The sequence below is a fragment of the Lutra lutra genome, chromosome 18 (assembly GCF_902655055.1).
Source record: "Lutra lutra chromosome 18, mLutLut1.2, whole genome shotgun sequence".
Classification (NCBI taxonomy): domain Eukaryota; kingdom Metazoa; phylum Chordata; class Mammalia; order Carnivora; family Mustelidae; genus Lutra; species Lutra lutra.
The window spans coordinates 24,170,425-24,183,169 of record NC_062295.1 but is presented as its reverse complement, the minus strand read 5'-3'; the positions used below and the strand labels follow the sequence as shown (position 1 = coordinate 24,183,169).

Sequence of the window (12,745 nt, the reverse complement as noted above, 5' to 3'; positions counted from 1 at the left end):
GGAATGCAAGTTGGTGCAGCCACTTAGGAGAACAGTGTGGAGATTCCTCAAGAAATTAAAAATAGAGCTTCCCTATGACCCTGCAATTGCACTACTGGGTATTTACCCCAAAGATACAGATGGAGTGAAAAGAAGGGCCATCTGTACCCCAGTGTTCATAGCAGCAATGGCCATGGTCACCAAACTGTGGAAAGAACCAAGATGCCCTTCAACGGACGAATGGATAAGGAAGATGTGGTCCATATACACTATGGAGTATTATGCCTCCATCAGAAAGGATGAATACCCAACTTTTGTATCAACATGGATGGGACTGGAAGAGATTATGCTGAGTGAAATAAGTCAAGCAGAAAGAGTCAATTATCATATGGCTTCACTTATTTGTGGAGCATAACAAATAACATGGAGGACATGGGGAGATGGAGAGGAGAAGGGAGTTGAGGGAAATCGGAAGGGGATGTGAACCATGAGAGACTATGGACTCTGAAAAACAACCTGAGGGTTTTGAAGGGGCGGGGGGGTGGGAGGTTGGGGGAGCCAGGTGGTGGGTATTAAGGAGGGCACGTATTGCATGGAGTACTGGGTGTGGTGCAAAAACTATGAATTCTGTTATGCTGAAAACAAATTTTAAAAAATGTAAAAAAAAAAAAAGAAGATATGGTCAATAGATACAATGGAATATTACTCAGCCATCAGAAAGGATGCATACCCAGCTTTTGCATCAACATGGATGGGACTAGAGGAAATAATGGCTAGTGAAATACGTCAAGCAGAGAAAGTAAATTATCATATGGTTTCACTTACTTGTGGAACATAAGGAATAACATGGAGGACATTAGAAGAAGGAAGGGAAAAGTGAAGGGGGGGAAATCAGAGGGGGAGATGAACGGTGAAAGATTGTGGACTCCAAGAAACAAACTGAGGGGTTTAGAGGGGAAGGAGGTGGGGGGTAAGAGTTAGCCTGGTGATGGGTATTAAGAGGGCACATATTGCATAGAGGACTAGGTGTTATAGGCAAACAAGATTCATGGAACACTACTTCAAAAACTAATGATTTACTATATGGTGACTAACATAATTTTAAAAAAAAGAAAGAAAGAAGAAATGCATGAAATAATCTCAATAAAGCTATTCAGACATCTGCTGAAAAATAAAATAATAAAATACTCTGAGGTATTTAGTAGAAATTTTTCTAAAAATTTCCTTAATGTTATTGCAATTTTGTCTTTTCTGTAATGAAATTTCTAAAAATAAGAAGACAACCCCAGTCCGTGTCAGAGAGGCCCTGAGATGGCCTTGGCTCTGGGGAGTAGGAAAGTTGCTGTTCTGGGTGAGGGGATGGTTGCTGAGGAGAACTACACCCACCACTGGGAGGAGCTCCAAGGGCTAGGAAGGGATGCCACTCCTGTGTGATTTTTTTTCTTCTTTCTTTCTTTTTTTAAAACTTATTTTCTTTAAATTCAATTAATTAACATGTAGTTTATCATTAGTTGCAGATGTAGAGTTCAGTTTTTCATCATTTGCATACAGTTTGTCTCCTAGAGTTAAGAGTCTCTTATAGTTTGTTTCCTTCCCTGATTTCACCTTATTTTTTTCCCTCCTTTCCCCTATGATCCTCTGTTTTGTGTAGCAGCTATGTCTACAATAGCTGAGCTATGGAAAGAGCCCAGATGTCTATCAATAAATGAATGGGTAAAGAAGATGTGGTATAGAAGATGGAGTTCTTGCAGGTCCTGAAATGCGGGCTGTAGGAGTTCAGCAGCCACAGTGGCCTCCGAGGCTGTCTAGCAGTTTTTTTAAGGGCAAATGATATGAGGGTTGGTACATTAGTGGGGGAAGACAAATATGGAAACAAATACTATGAAGACAACAAGCAAGTTTTTTGGCTGTCACTGATGGGTTATATGTACTACTGAAATGATGGAAGCATTGCACCCCCTGAATGGCATCACTGGCTTCACTCTATGACCGATGGTCCTCCAACAAAACCACCTACCTATTGCTCACAAATTCATCTGGACAAGCCATAAGTTCAAAGTGGGTGGCACTCCAAAACAATATGTACCTTATTTTACCGCTAGAAAGAAGATTCAAGAGTGGATCCCACTTTCAACACCTTACAAGTAAAGACAATGAAAAATAATTTAAATTTGTGAAATATGGGGCTTTTCATGCAATTGCACTTTAATTGCTTACTATTAACTTGATTAAAACTGTTTGATTTGGGGGGTAAATACCCAGTAGTGCAATTTGTAGCTCTATTTTTAAATTCTTAAAGTATCTCCACACTGCTTTCCAAAGTGGCTGCACCAATTTGCATTTACCCCAAAGATACAGATGGAGTGAAAAGAAGGGACATCTGTACCCCAGTGTTCATAGCAGCAATGGCCACAGCCGCCAAACTGTGAAAAGATGCCCTTCAAAAGAGGAATGGATAAAGAAGATATGGCCCACATATACAATGGAATATTATGCCTCCATCAGAAAGGATGAATATCCAACTTTTGTATCAACATGGATGGGACTGGAGGAGATTATGCTGAGTGAAATAAATCAAGCAGAGAGAGTCAATTATCATATGGTTTCACTTGCTTGTGGAGCATGAGGAATAACATGGAGAACACTGGGAGAAGGAGAGGAGAAGGGTGTTGGGGGAAATCAGAGAATGAGATAAAGTGTGAGAGACTGTGAACTCTGAGAAACAAACTGAGGGTTTTGGAGGGGAGGGGTTGAAGGAGAGAGGTGAGCCTGGTCGTGGGTATTAAGGAAAGCATGTATTGCACGGAGCACTGGTGTGATGTATAAACGATGAATCTTGGAACACTGAAAAAATAAAATCAAGTTAAAAAATAAATAAAGCTATTTGATTTTTTAAAATAATGTATTTTGGGGGTTTTTTGGAAAGATTTTATTTATTTATTTCACAGAGAGATCACAAGTAGGCAGACAGGCAGGCAGAGAGAGAGAGAGGGAAGCAGGTTCCCTGCTGAGCAGAGATCCCAATGCGGGGCTTGATTCTAAGACCTTGAGATCATGACCTAGGCTGAAGGCAGATGTTTAATCCACTGAGCCACCCAGGGTCCCCAAAACTGTTTGATTTTTTAAAAAGAAGATGTGGTATATATATACAATGGAATATTTCTCAACCATAAAAAGTATGAAATCTTACCATTTACAATGATGTGGATGGAACTGGAGGGTATTATGCTAAGCCAGATAAGCCAATCAGAGAAAGACAATTATCATATGATCTCACTCATACCTGTGTGACTTTCAATTCAAGGGAGAGAGGCATTCCTCCTGTTTGTCCAGTCCCATGGGGCCAATGTTCAAGGCAGAAAAGCCACCCAGAAGTAAAGAGGGTACATTTGGTAGGAGCATCCCTTGTTCAGCCCTTCTCCAGCAACACCCCCAGAGTGGCACCCAGGGGTGCACAGGAAGTCAAGGATCCAAGATGTTCAGCCCACTAATTTCCCATAAGAACCACACCTTCTGTTCTTGCCCCACCATCTAAGTCATTTCTTTATGGTCATCCTAGCCAGACAGGCACATGGTAAGCACCCAGTTAATGCAAAGAGCTCACATGGATGAGGAATGTGGGGATAGAAGGAAGTGAGTGGGTAGGGAGGCACAAAGAAAACACTTGGCCACAATTCCCAAGTTTCCGCCAGGGAGTAAGAAGGGGGTGCACCACTCTTTGGATAAAATGTCAACCATTCTGGCAAATGAAGTTGGTTTCTAATTTCACAAAGACTTTGGAGGGTGTGAGACATTTTAGATTAAAAACTTAGCAGCATGATGTCTATGGCAGATGAAATCTGAGAAACAGAGTGGACTTTGGGATTAGTTGGGGCAGTTTGTGTCATGGCTAGCAAATGAATTTCCAGCAAAATAGATTGCTGATATCCCTAAGTAGATAGCCCTCCATCCTATGCCTAAGAAACTTTCCAAACCTCCAATTATGTACCTAGATGGTTAGAAAAATTGAAGGTTCTTCTTTCATTAGGAAAAACTTAGACCTAAGCATTGTGTCAAATGTGTTCTTTCTCTTTTTTTATTCTCTAGTTTTTTTCTTTTTAAATTCAATTAGTCAACATATTAGATTTTGATGCTGTGTTCAACTATTTATTAGTGCAAATTAAAAGATAAAGATGCAATGTATTCTTTCAAATACATGAGAAATTTCTGTTAAAAGGAAGTTTATTTTAAAAATTTGTTAGAAAATGGGCAAAAGGAATTTTACTCTGATAATAGAAATGTCATAGCATTTTATTTATTTTTTTAAGATTTTATTTATTTATTTGACAAACAGAGATCACAAGTAGGCAGAGAAGCAGGCAGAGGGGGAGAGAGGAGGAAGCAGACTCGCTGCTGAGCAAAAAGCCCGATGAGAGGCTCCATCCCAGGACCCTGAGATCATGACCTGAGCTGAAGACAGAGGCTTTAACCCACTGAGCCACCCAGGCGCCCTGTCATAGCATTTTAGAGACCTGAGTCAGACCCATTTACTTCACACAATAAGAAACACTGAGGACACAGGTTGTATAGCTGTGGAGGCAGTCAACATAAAATGATGTCCTGACTATGTCTCCTGTTCTTTCCTCATCATCATATTTTCATCTTGCCGTTTTTTCCCTCCAGTTCTTCATAGGTAGACATTTGCAAAGAAGCACACTAAGCAAAGAGGCAAACATCGCATTTACCCAGGGAATAACTCAATTGATCTACAAGTTATTGGGGCCTTGTTTATATTTTTTTTTTAAAATTTTTTATTTTTTCAGCATAACAGTATTCATTATTTTTGCACCACACCCAGTGCTCCATGCAATCCGCGCCCTCTACAATACCCACCACCTGGTGCCCCCAACCTCCCACCCCCCACCCCTTAACAAAATTCTCAGATCGTTTTTCAGAGTCCATAGTCTCTCATGGTTCACCTCCCCTTCCAATTTCCCTCAAATAAGTGAAACCATATGATAATTGACTCTTTCTGCTTGACTTATTTCACTCAGCATAATCTCTTCCAGTCCCGTCCATGTTGCTACAAAACTTGGGTATTCATCCTTTCTTTCTTCTTTTTTTTTTTTTTTTTTTTTACAGCTTTATAAACATATATTTTTATCCCCAGGGGTACAGGTCTGCGAATCGCCATTTGGGGCCTTGTTTAAAAGGAATCATCCAGGTGCCCCAGCGGCTCAGTGAGTTAAGTGTTTGCCTTTGGCTCAGGTCATGATACTAGAGTAGAGGGATCAAGGTCCACATCAGGCTTCTTGCTCCCTGCATCTCCTTCTCCCTCTTCCCTTCCCACTGTTCATTCTTTCTCTCTGTCTGAAATAAATAAATAAAGTCTTTTTTAAAAAAGGAGTCATTCAGTTAAGCATTTGTTTTCAGCTTGGGTAATGATCCCAGAGTCCTGGGATCGAGCCCTGCTTTGGGCTTCCAGCTCAGTAAGGAGACTGCTTCTCACACTGCCCCTCCACCTGCTCAGACTCTGTCTGTCTATCTCTCAAATAAATAAATAAAATATTTTAGAAAATAAATAAATAAATAAATGGAGTCATTCTTCCACCAACAAGGTAATCTTTAGTAATGGTACACTGTAGAGGAAAATCATCATCCTCTCTTTCTCTCAACTTATAACTGCTTTGGTGGTTTATAAGTCAGTCTAAAACTGTTTTGTGGAAACCTCCTTCAAAGTCCAAATTCATCTTTATTATAAGTGTAGCCTAGCACTCAAGATGGAGTCAGGCTAGTGGACGGGTTCAGAGCTAAATGGAGAGGGTCTGCTGCCCATAAAACAAACAAACAAAAAAATATGCAACACTTCTTCTATGGAATCACCTCATGCATGTTATCTCCTTTAATCCTCACAACCAAATTGTAAGTTTATCCACATTTGACAGTTTCCTGAGACTTAGAAAGACTCAGTAACTCCCAGGATGGCCCAGGTCACCAGCAGGGAGCCAGAATGAAAACTGGGGTTTGTATGAACCAAAGCCCATGTCTCTGGCTACCACAGTTGGAATCAGAGTCCAGCCAATCCAAGGCCAGGCAGAGGAAACGGTGAAGAGGAGTGCTGTCCTATATCAGGAGAATAATCTAAGGAAGTCTCCATATAGCCCCCTCACTTCCCTTTTGATCCCCTTTCCCCAGAGTTCCCACAGCTTAGTAGAAGGGCTGTGCAGACCAGCATGAGGAAATGTGTGGTGGCTTATCCACATGAGGCAGAAGGGGGAACTTACACCACTGTCCGGATCCCCGTGGCTGTAAATGTCTGGCCTTTCAGTTGGACAATGGGATCCACCAGGCTCTGAGGGATCAAGCTGCTCTGGAATTGGGTGAAGGTGAAGTGGATCTTCATGTGGTTGGAGTACTGTATCAGGGAAAACTGCAAAGGAGAAGAGGAATGCCCTGGACTCAGGAGTTATTCTTTAATAAACTTTTTATTTTGGAGTAACTTTGGATTTACAAACAACTTTCCATGTGTCTTTGAGGCTAAAACCCAGGGGAAATGTGGCCCAAAAAGAAAACTAGAAAATCAAAACCAAATGATGCTTCTTTCAGAGTTTGCAAGGAATAACCTTTCCTACCTCAACATTTCTTAACTTGGACTTTAAAAAAATTTCATAACATGTGAAATCAACTTATAGACTACATTTCCTCACTTCTCAAGAATTTCTACATACATATGCACTAATTACTGGGAAATAATAAGATAAATCATGAATTACATGGAAACATAATAAAGAAATCATTAATTATTTGGCCAAGTTACCTTCAGTCTAATTTCACAGCAAAACTATTTTTGCAATCCTTTCAATGCTTTTAAATAGGAAAAAAAAAAAAAACGTATTTCCTAGGCCATGTGGGGACATATCAAATGCCATGCGGGAATTCCCTCAGGTCAGGACTCAAATCAGCCCTGTACTAGGACACTAGTCTCATCATGGCACAGGTCCCCTAAGCCAATCCCTAGCAATACCAGGCTTCCTACTAGGTTGGTCTTCCCAAGGCAGCTGCCACCCCCTCCTCACTTCCCAGATCTCGGAGACCCAGTCTTCACCAGGGTGTTGGTGCCTTCAAACTATCCCATCACCGCTCTGACAAAGTCCTTCATCTGCTTAAAGTCACTTTGTACAATGCTTCCAGAACCATCAGTCAGGAAGACAATGTCCATCTCTTGACTTGGACACTCTGTAGAGAAGAAGGAAGGAACCAGAGATGCCTGTGTGGGTCCCAACCATCTCCCAGGGTCCAGAAACCCTTCCTGCACCACAGAGTTAAGGGGCCATTCTTGGCCTAGGAATCAATTCCCAGCCAGTTTCCACACTTTCCATGGAGGAGGCCCAAATCCATTGCCCAAAATTTAAGAAACAAAACAAATGACTGAAGAAAAAAAGAGAGAGAGACAGAAAGAGAGAAAAAGAAGGGAACAGACTCTTAATGGAAGAGAACAAACTGATGGTTACTAGAGGAGAGGTGGTTGGGGGATGGGTTAAATGAGTGATGGAGCTTAAGGAGTGTACATGTTGTGATGAGCACCAGGTGATGTATGGAATTGTTGAATCACTATATTGTACACCTCAAACTAGTATAACACAGTATGGTAACTATACTGGAATTAAAATTAAAACTTAATTTAAAAAAAGAGTTCTAAACTAAAAAAAATCTGTTGCCCCATCACCCCTACCCCCACCTCACAGATTCCCTTGCTTCCCTTCTTCCATAAGTCCTAAGAAGGGGAGAAAGTAGTAAAGGACAGAGGCAAGATGGGTTCCTTATTCAATTACTCAACAAATAGTTATTGACTTCACACTAGGAATGTCATAGAGCATGAGGGAAAGGCAATTTAGCAAAGTGATTCAAGTGTGCATTCTGAGTATGCTGGGCTCAAATCCCAGCTCTGCCACCTACTAGTGAACTGAGGGAACTTATGTAACTCCACTGGGCTTCAGTTTTCCCATCTGTAAAATGGGGATAATAACAGTGCCTAACAGATGGGGTAGGCTTAAAAGTGTTGATATGTACCTAAAATACTTAAGACAGGTCCTGGTCCCCCATAGCTGTTATGGAGGTTAGCTGTTATGACCATCATCACTGTGTGCCAGGCATTGTTCCAGGCACAAGAACACACCTACAGCAAATGCTAAGGTTTGCCACCAAGAAGACACACCCCCTATTAGGACAGAGGCCCTTATTACCAGCTACAAGAAGTAGCTATTGATTGCTCCCAGATGATAACTCAGGAGATGCCTTTCCCAAGATTACAGCTCCTGCTCCTGGGGATGACCTGCATCCAGCCATGTTCCAAGCTCCTCTGGGTTGGCTGAGGCCTCTGTTCTGATCCATCACAGTCCATCTTCTTTCACTGCCCAGCCCTGCTTCCTTCACACTCTCAGAACTATTGCCCCCAAGAGTATTCCCAAATGAGCCTCAGAGTAGAAGGAAACCTGGTCTAAGACCACAGCTGGAAAAAAGATATCACCCCTGCCCTCATGGAGTCCACCATAATGGAAAATCACCCCTTACACCCACAAACAAGTAAGACACTTCACATTGACCCCAAGCTCACATAAGTGTTTGTGGCCTGTGTGAAGGACACAGGTGGTACCTCCACCAGTGCCCCACATCCTGTGTTGCTCCCATGGTTGCAGTGATCAGCCACCACAGATAGTAATGAGGCATGATGTTGAACTGTGGCAGCTGGCTTCCTGCCACGAAAACAAAAATACTTTCTCCTTGCACCCCATACCTCCCCCATCCCACCTATGCAACCAGCTGGTGCTTTACCCCTGCTGAGAAGAAATGGAAGGCCACTTCCCTCCCTGCCTTCTTGACTAGGAAATTCAGCCCCCCACATGGCAGGCCAAGAAGCCCTCACTGCCCCCTTCCTCACTCAATATACCCCATAGCTTGGTAGAAGAAGGCCCCATCCCCACATCTTGTACTTGTTCTCACTTTGTTAGCTGCACCACAAAACCACCCCTCATATCCTCTCTCAGGCCATGATGGTGACAAGTTGCCTCACAATATCACTTCTGTTTTTTGTTCATTTTAGTATCTCCACTGGGCTTCCAATAGCAGGCATCAAGCTATAACTGAGCACCTTCTGAAAAAAAGACCAAGTCAATCAGGCAAGGTTGGCTCCAGGTCTCAGCTCTGTCACTTCCTAACAGCAGGAACTCAACTTTCTGAGCTTCAGTTTTCTTGCTTGTAAGACGGGATGACCCTGCCTTACCACCCAGGATCTTGTGGGGTGCAATAAAGATACATACTAGGCATCTGGCATTGTCTGGCACCCAGTCTCTTCTACCTCTACTCAAACTTGATTTTCCTATACTAGGCTTACATGCTTGTGTTCCATTTTCATTTTTTTTAAGATTTTATTTATTCATTTGACAAACAGAGATCACAAGTAGGCAGAGAGGCAGGCAGAGAGAGAGAGAGGAAAGCAGGTTCCTCACTGAGCAGAGAACCTGACACGGGGCTCGATCCCAGGACCCTGAGATCATGACCTGAGCCAAAGGCAGAGGCTTAACCCACTGAGCCACCCAGGTGCCCCTTGTGTTCCATTTTCATCAGGTATCCCACCTCATGAGTGATGGAGACATCTAGGAAAAGAGACTTACCTCCTAGTGTTTAAATGTCACATACCCTAATCCTGGTTGCACAGATATCCCAGACAAGTCATCGTACCCCCAAAGCTCCTGGACTCCCTCCCTAAACTCTCTCCGTCCCCTCTATAGACTCTACTTTCACAATTTGGGTGGGTGGTCTTTCTGCTGCAACATCACCTTTGCCTAAAGGCCCACTATGCCTGACATCATGGTTTCTCTGGTCCAAAGCACTGCTCTCAGTGCTTTGAGTGGCCCCTGTCTCTGACTTGGAGCCCATTATCTCTTCCTCCTAGTCCAAACATATGATCCTAGCTAGAAGATCAGTCATCATGGTATTCACATATTATGTGTCAGGCAAGGTCTAAACACTATATGTATTTAGACTACAGTCTTTACAATTTTTTATTAACAGACTTTATAATTTTTTAAGATTTTTTTTATGACACACACACACAGAGATGGAACACAAGCAGGGGTAGTGATAGAGGGAAAAGAAGGCTTCCTGCTGAGCAGGGACCCACTGCAGGACTAAATCCCAGGACCTGGGTATCATGACCTGAGCCAAAGGCAAACGCTTAACAACTAAGCCACCCAGGAGCCCTAAACACCTTGATTATTAAGACCTAGTTTACCAATGAAGAAATTAAACCCCAGGGGATGAAGCCCCAAATACACAGAAGACAAACTTCTTCAGACTGACTCTCAGAGAGATGCTGCTCAGTATCTCTGGCACCATTCTATGCAGAAGGCATCAGTCCTGGCAAAATTGTGCATCACATTTTCCATGGCCCTACCATTTGCTCCCCTTAGAAGCTCAGCAATAAATGATCCAGAACAGCCTCCCTCTTGGATCCTACCCAAGGATCTATCATCCTCACCACATTTTCGCCATCCAGGGCCTTTTGTCTGAAAGCCCAGAAAGCATCCCTGCACCTGTTGACACCTGTGAGGACCTCGTGTCTCCTGCAGCCAGCACTCTGAGGCTCCCTTCTGCCCCGTCAGAACTTTCTCCCCTTGACCAGCTTAGACTTCCTTCTGTGAGCTTCCCTCCCTGCCTGGTCAGACCATGTTCCCAGACCTTCTTGGGTTTGCTGAGGCCTCTGGGAAAGGGCCATGGACACAGGAAGCCAAGACCAGAGTTATGGGCTCTACCCACTCTTCAGTGCCAGCTTGTACTCACATAGAATCACTGTCTCTGTAGGGACCTACCTGGCAGGGAAGTAGGCATGGTCCAAATGGTCTGCAGGTGGGAGCCCAACAGGAAGCAGAAGCCTTCTGCATACATATTCTCCCCACAGGCTCTGTGCATGGTGGGGCCACAGGCCTAAGGGCAGAGGCCTGTGTGAACAAGGGGGTCCCCAGAACTTTCCATACTCTTCTTCCAGTCCCAGCCTCCCCTAGCCCCTGCCCCTTCCCTCGTCACCCTCCTATGACCCAGGGAAACTTACCAGCAGCCAGGAGCGATTGGTGCAGGTTGCCAGGGACAGGCCCAGGGACATGTTCATGACCTCCGGGGGTGCTGAGAGGGCAGATACACATGATCATTCATGGGCATATCCCCATTCGTGGGGAGAGTTAGGGCTAGAGGCCAAGGAGGGAGCACTGCAGTAGAGGAGGACTGAGGGCCACAATTCCGGGGTAGAGTCACTCACTGTGCAGTGGTATGGGTTGACATAGGCCAGTGGCAGCCACACAGTCGTACAACCGTCCTGTTTGGTTGACCGCCACCACCTCCAGGGGGGCTCCCACCACGAGTCTGTAGGCACAAACATGACATATAGTTGCAGGAAGGGTAAGGGCACAGGGCACTTCAGGTGAGGAAGTATCACTGTGTAACAGGGAAGTGAGACTTTGAGAGGGAAGCTCTTGGCATTTGCCACTCATGAAGCTTTAAATAATGGGGCCTGAGTTCAACCCACATGTGTCAAAGGACCATGCTGGGCTCTTTCTTTGTTTGTGTGGGGGTATACATAAATAAATGTGTATTTATATACAAAAATGGTTTTAGTGGTTTGTTTTTCAGCATTCACCAAAAATAAAACTATCCAATGCAAAACAGCATTTCCCAACCATGGACAAGAGCATTTAGTTTTTGAGATGCCATCATTCTGAGCCACCCAAGAAATAGATCACCTCAATTTAAACAGAAAAATCTGCTAAAGCCATAAGTTACCAAAACAAATAGATGATCCTGTAATTAATTGGACAGTTTTAATATCAATAATTTAAGTTGGACAATTTAAAACCACAGTATCTGGGGAGGGTATGTGCTATGGTGAGTGCTGTGAAGTGTGTAAGATTAACAATTCACAGACCTGTACCCCTGGGGCTAATAATACATGATATGTTAATAAAAAATAAAAAGAAACAAAAAAATAAAACCACAGTATCTGAATTCATATCAAAATCTATAGTCATATAAGTGCAACAATTTCTGCAAAACTCTTTGAAAGGAGAGAATTAATTTTGAATTAAAAAGTTCTATTTACCAACAATCTCTCCTCTCAAATGAAATAACTAAATAAATGTTTGTGTCTTTCAATTAATTGCCAAGCAAAGGAACCCAGGGTAGGGGAGCTGAAGATGTTCTACACCTTGATCTAGGCAGCAGTTACCTGGCTATATACATATGAAAAATTCATTGAGTTGGACCTTTCAAGTTTGTGCACTTCAGTTTATGAGCTCTGTATTTCAAAACAAACAAAGGAAAAAGCAAACTCTGGCACCTGACACTTGCTTCCATGTCCCAGCCTGCCAGCTGTATGAGGAGGAGGGATGGATGTACATGTAGAACTCAGTGACTTCAAAATGCTACTTCTTGCCCAGCTGAATCTTCCTGTATTCTCAGGCTCATTGCCAATGTCACCTCCTCTGTGAAGCCTTCCTGGAATTCCCTCTTGGGTTTGATCTCTCCCTTCCTGTGCCTTCCAGACTTTGGTTATGCTTGGATCACATGGTAACTTCAACGTCTTGGGTCCCTGTCACTGGGACCTGAGACTGTGCGCTTCTGGAGGCAGGGTGAGGTACATAACTTGCCTGTCCCAGAGTGAAATAAAGATGTGGGGCCGTTTGTTCTTGGGGAAAAAAGTTTTTTTCCTTTCTTTTTCTTTTTTTTAAATTTCTTATTT

General features: G+C 43.2%; 1 protein-coding gene and 1 pseudogene across 1 annotated transcript in view; one reads left to right on the top strand and one right to left on the bottom strand.

Annotated features, from left to right (window-relative positions):
* Positions 1 to 12,745, bottom strand: part of LOC125090668 (integrin alpha-D-like) — a 61,347-nt gene that overhangs the window by 24,572 nt on the left and 24,030 nt on the right. Inside the window, 5 exon segments of the mRNA XM_047713559.1 lie at positions 6,243 to 6,388; positions 7,064 to 7,194; positions 10,827 to 10,941; positions 11,066 to 11,136; positions 11,270 to 11,373. Of these exon segments, the coding sequence (XP_047569515.1) occupies positions 6,243 to 6,388; positions 7,064 to 7,194; positions 10,827 to 10,941; positions 11,066 to 11,136; positions 11,270 to 11,373 (567 nt within the window).
* LOC125090672 (NADH dehydrogenase [ubiquinone] 1 alpha subcomplex subunit 12-like) lies at positions 1,710 to 2,127 on the top strand (annotated as a pseudogene).